Source organism: Cricetulus griseus (genome assembly GCF_003668045.3).
Source record: "Cricetulus griseus strain 17A/GY chromosome 1 unlocalized genomic scaffold, alternate assembly CriGri-PICRH-1.0 chr1_0, whole genome shotgun sequence".
Taxonomy (NCBI): domain Eukaryota; kingdom Metazoa; phylum Chordata; class Mammalia; order Rodentia; family Cricetidae; genus Cricetulus; species Cricetulus griseus.
This window is the reverse complement of record NW_023276806.1, coordinates 36,309,145-36,316,840: the sequence shown is the minus strand read 5'-3', so window position 1 is coordinate 36,316,840 and position 7,696 is coordinate 36,309,145. Positions and strand designations below refer to the sequence as shown.

The following is a 7,696-nucleotide window of genomic DNA, read 5'->3' as shown; positions in this document are numbered from 1 at the left end:
GCAGCAAGTGCGGAGAGGAAAATTAAGCAAGGAACAATTGTTGGGATGAGGTTTGTGATTGTTGGTAGTGTCCAGCCCAGGCAAAAGCTCACAGGAAGTGACGTCTAAGTATAGGGCTAGAGAGGGAAGTGAGTCACAGAGCTACCTATGGGGTGAGCTTGCCTCAAAACACTTTTCCTAGTATTAGACGCACAAGACGCTTATAGATGTGACTCTACGGATAAAGACAATGATTTGGGGGTGGGGAGGTGCAGGCTTCTCAAAGAGACCTTAGAACTCTTGGTGACAAATGTAGTCTTTGGAAGGTTGAAGGCTGTTTTTGGGGGGCAGGGAGGGGGGCAGTGGAGGGCTGCAGAACTGAGGAAGTCACACTGGTGAAACCAAAGGTCAAGAATAGAAAAGCGACTTTCTCACCTTGAACCATGTGCTAGTGCATACCAGCCAGCAGGTGGCCCTGCTGCAACAGGTCTGAACTGGATGAGATGTGAACTGTGTGGGTGCCTGGGGCGTTCACTTGTTCATCATCCACCAGCTGAAATTTCTTTCACTTTCCTAGGTTGCCAACTGGGGTATCCAGAGCCTGGGCTTGTCTCTCTATGCTGACCGCCTGGTAGGCACCTACAGTGGCGGTAATAAGCGGAAACTCTCCACGGCCATAGCACTCATTGGCTGCCCGCCGCTGCTGCTGCTGGTGAGGCCACCGCATCCTGCAGAGTTGAAGCATCGCTACATATCCTGGGATGGGAAAATTAGTTCAGGGCTTGCAGCTTTAGAAAAGAGAACAGTTTGCTTTTGTCTGACTTGCTCACATATTGCCCCCTTTGAGCAAATTAGCCCAGTGTTTGGACACAGCCAGTCTGGCCTTCTGTGCCTGGGAAGGCTCTCGAGGGGCCAGAAACTAAGAATGGGAAAACTGTCAGCTCCAGGGAAATGTTGACATCTGATTAGAAACCGGGATGGGAAGGTCTGTGTGGACAGGAACATTGGCTTGATTGAGTCAGGGGCTCCAGGGGGCCTTGAATGAATTTGGAGCAGACTGGGATCCCTGATTCCCTGCAGTCTGAGTTTTTAGAGGCACAGGACATAGAGGGGAATGGAAAAGTTACTTGGGCTATCTCCCTCCTCCAAGCCCTTCTAAGGCTGATTCTACTATTGACTATCTGTCATTTCTTCTTTCTTCCTCCTTTCTTTCTCTCTTTCTTTCTTTTCTTCCTTCCTTCTCCTTCTTCTTATATTATTTCTTTATTCCTGTGTTCTTAACTGTAATTTACTTATAGCTGACATGGATCTATAGGTGTACACCATGTTTCTGTATTTTCCAATTCCCCTACTGCCCTTGTGTCCCACAGCTCATGGCTCTGTCTTGCTTGCTAGGGAGTGATTATACACATGTCTGTTAGCCCAGGAAAGATGCAATGATGGAGAAAGACCAACTCCAAGTCCCACATGCCCCTGTTTTTCCTCCTGCTCTACAGGATGAGCCCACGACAGGGATGGATCCCCAGGCACGCCGCATGCTGTGGAATACCATTGTGAGCATCATCAGAGAAGGGAGAGCTGTGGTTCTAACCTCTCACAGGCAAGAGATCCCCAGGGAGGTGGAGGGAGGGAGGAACATCCCCCTGCCTTCGTTCTCACTTCCTCCGTCTTGCACGATAGCATGGAAGAATGTGAAGCACTGTGTACACGGCTAGCCATCATGGTGAAAGGCGCCTTCCAGTGTCTGGGCACCATTCAACACCTCAAGTACAAGTAAGCAGATGGAGAGGCTTGCCTTTCATTGCGTTCTATGGGTTCAACCAGGCCTTGAGTTCATCATGGTCATTTCATTCCACATTCGCTGGCCAAGGTTGACTGGGCCAGACTGTAGGGGGATGGAGAAAGCTGACAGGATATTCTCTACTGGGCTAGTTGCTTATGATTGAAGCACATAGGAGTCTCTGGATGCAAGAGATCTTACTGGGGAATTTACAGAGACTAGCTGGGAAGCAGGAGAGCCACTGTCACTGATCTGTTATCAACCCATATTTCCCTACACACCCAGGACCCATGGCCTGTTTCATGAGAGTCTACAACCAAGGCAGGAATGATTAAGAGATCAAGCATCTTAGGCAGAAGTGCACCACAGATCTCTGTGAGTTCAAGGCCAGCCTGGTCTATGGCACGAGTTCCACAAAGAAACCCTGTCTCAAAACAAACAAAACAAAAAAGAGCTTGAGAACCAATTCTCTTTTCTAGAATACTGCATCTGGTTAAGTTTGAAAAAAATGACCATATGTTATATGGCAAACTAATGATACAAGTAATCTTGAACTGTATTATCTTATATCTATAAACTTATAAATGGTTAAAGATAATTCCTTGATATTTATATCTTGTAGGATAAAGCTGACAATTCATTAAAATTAGATTATTGTAACATCACTATCTTTCTTTGAACCCTAATCTGCCTGGGAAAGAGTGGATTTATAGTTGTCACTCTTATATTTAACATGCTTATCAAGAGCCCTGGATATAAGCTATCTAGCCAACTGATGAAAAGAACAAAGGATCTAGCTTATCTGAGATCCAAATCTTAGAGAGTCCATGGAAGCTCATGCATCAGAGCAGAAAGAACTAATATGTAAGGTGCATTTGGTCCTGACTTCTTCAGTAGCTACCGTGTGGAGACTACATAGACAGCCATGAGGATGTCAGCATGTGAGGTCACCAGACCCATGTCACCAATGCCCCATGCCCAACTGATAAAGCACATTCCCCCCACTTTCCCTCTCATTCCTCAGTATCCTCATGATAGCAGAGGTAAGGGGGGGGGTGTTCCCTTGCGGAGGGATGGCTGACTTCCTGGAACTGGAAGGCTGATAACATCTTACTATAGAGACAGTCCTGATTCACACAGTAAACTTTAACTGACATGATGCACCCCCACATAGGTCATCACAGTCACCAGCCTGGGATGCTGGTAGACCATCTTGACCCACATAGGGTGACCAGCAGACCTTGTGAGGAGAATCGAGAAGCATCATTGTTAGTCTGCTTTATGTCAAAAACACCCTAGAAAAACCCACACCAGGGAGCAAAGGCTGGCTAGCTCCATTGCTTTGGGCCTGGGGCAGGCGATCATGGTGGTGGCAATATGTGGTTGTGAATCCAGCGTACCTTAGTATGTTCCAGGAAAGAAAAGGGGGGCCTTTTTCAAGCATGTCTCCACGATCTTCTTCCTCCAACTAGGCCCCACCTCTAATGAAACTGTCCACTGATGAGGTGAGAGCCCCCATGATCATATCACCCCTTAAGGTCCCACCTCTATTCGGTGCTGTATTGAGGACCAAGCAGTTAATACACGAATCTTCAGGAGATGATTCCAAACCACAATACAACTCCACTTCCAGGACTGGAGAGATGGCTCAGTAGTTAAGAGCACTGACTGCTTTTCCTGAGGACCCAGGTTCAATTCCCAGCACCCACATGGCAACTCACAACTGTCCATAACTCCTGTTCCAGGGGATCAATACCCTCATAAAGACATTCATTCATGTAGGCAAAACACCAATATACATAAAATAAATAATTTTTTAAAAAACAAACAAAAATAACTCCACTTCCTTCAGGAACTTTCCTTAGGACGGAGTACATTCCCTAGCCTTTGTTCTTCCCTGGTAAGTCTTATCAAAGTCATTCAGTCTTCCTCACATCTGAGGGCTGCAGCCATGTCCCCATGTGTGGGCCTGGGGTCTCTACAAGGGGCTACAACCACTTTGAACTTCAGCAAGTATGTCCATCCAACTTTGCCACACAGACCTTTAGACCTCCTGAAACTGATTCCTAGTTTTAAATGTGCGTGGAAGGTCAATGGGGTAGGCTTTTAATCCCTGTTATGCTTGATGACAGTACTCTTTGGGGATTGCCTTAGCTCTAACAGTACTGTACACTGTGTGCACTTGCTAGGTTTGGAGACGGCTACATTGTCACAATGAAAATTAAATCCCCAAAGGACGACTTGCTTCCCGACTTGAATCCAGTCGAGCAGTTCTTCCAGGGTAACTTCCCAGGCAGTGTGCAGAGGGAGCGGCACCACAGCATGCTACAGTTCCAGGTCTCCTCCTCTTCCCTGGCCAGGATCTTCCAGCTGCTCGTCACCCACAAGGACAGCCTGCTCATTGAGGAGTACTCAGTCACTCAGACCACGCTGGACCAGGCAAGACCACCCAGGGTACCAAGTGTCAGTGGGCTGTGCCCAGTGCACTCCAACACCTGACAAGAGTAGTGGGTGACATGGGGACAGACAAGATGTCTTCAGTTTTAACACACCGTTGGTCTCTGTCCCTTATAGTCAAATCTGGCATTCCAGAAATGGTTTTCTAACAATATTCTAGTCATCCACAAACTTCACCATTTCATGCTTGCCGGTGCATGATAGTGGCTGGTTTTTTTCTTTTCAAATCAACTTTTTCATGTGTAATTTGCAAAGAACAAAATAGACATATTTAATTGTACATCTCAGTAAGTCTTCATAAACATTTGCTCTTTATATAGGTATTCATTTATTGGTATGGACGTGATGTTCCTGTGTATTTGCATGTGTGCAGGTACACACGAACATGTGTGAGTATGCACATAGAAACCTGAGATGGACGTCAGGATCTTCCTGGGTTCCTCATCCTTCCTGTTCTTTGAGGCAGGGTCTCTCAATCAAAACCAGAGCTCTCCAATAATATGGCTGCTCTTACAAACCAGCTTGCTCCAGGATCTCCTGTCTCCACTTTCCAAGGCCGGAATAATGGATGGTTTACCATACATGCCAGGCATTTATGTGCGTACAGGGTCCCATCTTTCTGAAAACTTCCACTTTCTCTTCTCCTGCCTGCAGGTGTTTGTGAACTTCGCTAAACAGCAGATGGAGACCTATGACCTCCCTCTGCATCCTCGAGCTGCTGGAGCCAGCTGGCAAGGCAAGGTACTTCCACTGCCCTTTCCTAACTGCTGCTTAAATGGGGCCTCAGCTCAGGGGCCTCGCTGACCCCCTGTTTCAATGGTAGGCTCGTCTTGTTAGAGCCAAGACTTAGACAAGTTTGGGAAGGTGGATTCTTTGTTCTTCATGGAAGTATAAAGATAGTGAAGGAACAAATGATAGAAAGTGATAGAAGGTACAAATTCTAGCCCAAAATAATGCCTGGGATGGACTTCCAGTCCCGCCCTGGCAGTAGCCAGATAGCTAGGCTTATCCTTGAAACTTAACAAGTAACTGCCATCCTGTTCTGACTACTGGACAGCAAACCAAATCAACTCAAAGTATTTTAAAACAATAGCAACAAAAACCCATGTGAAATGCCTTATTTCCCATAGAGTTCTCATTCCTCCAAAGCATGTCTTGATTGCAAGAAAAACCAAGTACAGCTGGGCAAAGTAAGCCTCCCAAGGTCATGTTGTAATGAATACTTCTCTACCCATAGCTACTTGGCAAGATTGACTTTGTCTCCCCATCTGTCACCCACCATAGGGCCCAGAATGCCCAGGTAAAAATGCCTGTCCAAGGCAGCTTCCTTTTGCCGGTCTTCTGACTATTATTTCTTCTGTCTCTTATTTCTAGATCTTGCAGTTGCTGTTGATACAGGTTGAAAAAATTATTCTTTCAAAGTCATTTTCAGTCACGAGTCCCTGTTATAACAGAGAACATACAATTAGATAGCAAAATTATTTCTAAGTCGGGTGGTGGTGGCACACACCGTTAGTTCCACCACTCAGGATGCAGAGACAGGAGGATCTGTATGAGTTCAAGACCAGCCTGGTCTAGAAGAGCTAGTTCCAGGACATCCTCCAAAGCTACACAGAGAAACCTTATCTCAAAAAACAAACAAACAAAAATATTTCTAAGACCTACCTGTGGCCCCTTCCACATACCACGACATACTATTTATTTATTTATTTATTTATTTATTTAACTTATTTGTTAGTTTGTTGACTGGATCTCACTGTGTGGTCCAGGCTGTCTCCAAAGCTAACTTTGGAGACAGCCTCCAGAGCGTTGGGATTGCAAGTGTGTGTTGCCATAGCCAGAGGCACAGTCTCTCCTACAGGGCTAACATCAGCTCACCTCTGGAGGCCAGGGTGCTCACAGTCTGTAATCTGGACTGGTTAATTCCACCTTTTCCCTAAGATCATGTTACTGTTGTTTTTGTCACTTTTGTTTTGCTTATCGATATTCAAGAACCTACTGTAGCACATTGGCTAAATAACTATTTTTATAATATAATAACTATTTTATTCAAAAATCTAACTGACCTGTGTATGACATACCATCTTTATACATAAAATTTATAAAAACTCTTCATATGGTATTATATATAAATGTATCATAAAACAGATAGTAGTTGAGTTCTTATCTACTTTATACTACTTAAAACTAATTTTGCTTAAAGTATCCTGAAAACAAGAAGCAGGTGATTTATCTAAGGGGGGTCTAGGCAATATTCCCATCCTGCTCAGAGCTTTGGGAAGGTCAGCAGCTGATGGCTTCAGAGTTCCTGGTTTTGAGCAGAAACTGAATAGATGCTATATTATCTAGAAATCTGCTTATCAGGGATGTTTTCAAGCTCTCCAAAGGACCCAGTCTTAGGAAACATCTCTCTGGATTAGACTTTGTACATTCTCACCATTGGTATTATGAAAACAGATGAACATCACCGTCTTGGTAGGAGAGGATGTGTTAACTTAGAAATCTGCTAACAATTGAATCATTTTAAATGCCTGCCACATTTGCTTTAGGCAATCAGGAGCAACTCAGAACAATGCATGATTCTTAATTTTACACACAGAGTTTCCCCCACACCAGGTTTATCCTTCCGTTAGATCCCTGAGAGTTTAAAGTACCCAGAGCCTTGACAGAGGCCCTGGTGCCATCTCAGACCCTGGTCTTATCCTTACAGCTCACTGCCTACTTTTTCAGAGGTTGTGCGTTTAAACCAGATAACTGGACGAGCCACATTTTGCATAGACTGGGAAGGCCCATCTCCAATCCTCTCCTTCCCCTGCTCCCCACCCCCACCCCTCAGTTAATATTGGATGATGAAGACAGCCTACAATTTATGATTAGAGATTATATGTCTCTAGCTAGAAAGGTTGAGTTAGAAAAATTTTCATTTCTCCAGGACCCTCAACTTAGTGCACAAGTTTCATCTGGATTCATTATCCTGAACTCTATTTGAATCTCTCTTCATTATATATATCATGATCCTTTGATCTTTCTTCCCAGAAACCACCTCTGAATGAACTGGACAAAAAGAACTGGAACTTAAATGATAATTGCTTTGTTTTTAAGCCAGTAAGGTGACGGTGACTTTCTTGGGTTAAAAAAAAAAAAACAAAAAAACACCCAGGGTTGGGGATTTAGCTCAATGGTAGAAGCCCTTGTCCAGAACTACAAGGATCTCAGTTTGGACTCCAGCATGAGGAACATAGTCTCCAGAACATCCATTGGAAAAGCACTGAGAGTAAAGCTTTCTTCTAAAATGTAACCACACAGGCATGTAAGTCTCTGTAAGAAATGTGTGGACCTTAGAGCGAATCTGGCCCACTCACTTCACAGCTGAGAAATCAAGGCAGCCCATAACCTGGGTGGTCTGACAGAGTCCCAGTCCTTCAGCTGAGCGTCCTCTAGAGACTGCTGATGGCTACACCTTGAAACCTAACACTCTAT

General features: G+C 44.8%; 1 protein-coding gene and 1 long non-coding RNA gene across 17 annotated transcripts in view; one reads left to right on the top strand and one right to left on the bottom strand.

Moving 5' to 3' along the window:
- Positions 1-7,696, bottom strand: part of LOC113832035 — a 57,924-nt gene that overhangs the window by 14,055 nt on the left and 36,173 nt on the right. For 12 of the 16 annotated variants that reach the window (XR_004771842.1, XR_004771836.1, XR_004771843.1 and 9 more), the window contains 2 exons: positions 3,160-5,658; positions 415-735 (listed from right to left, as the gene is read on the bottom strand). This is a non-coding gene — a long non-coding RNA (uncharacterized LOC113832035). The remainder of the gene's footprint in view (positions 1-414; positions 736-3,159; positions 5,659-7,696) is intronic. The other 4 variants (XR_004771848.1, XR_004771850.1, XR_004771849.1 and 1 more) reach the window with 1 other exon arrangement.
- Positions 1-7,696, top strand: part of LOC100767638 (retinal-specific phospholipid-transporting ATPase ABCA4) — a 137,359-nt gene that overhangs the window by 129,239 nt on the left and 424 nt on the right. The window contains exons 45-49 of the mRNA XM_027395638.2: positions 557-691; positions 1,476-1,579; positions 1,660-1,752; positions 3,949-4,198; positions 4,871-4,957. Of these exons, the coding sequence (XP_027251439.1) occupies positions 557-691; positions 1,476-1,579; positions 1,660-1,752; positions 3,949-4,198; positions 4,871-4,957 (669 nt within the window). The remainder of the gene's footprint in view (positions 1-556; positions 692-1,475; positions 1,580-1,659; positions 1,753-3,948; positions 4,199-4,870; positions 4,958-7,696) is intronic.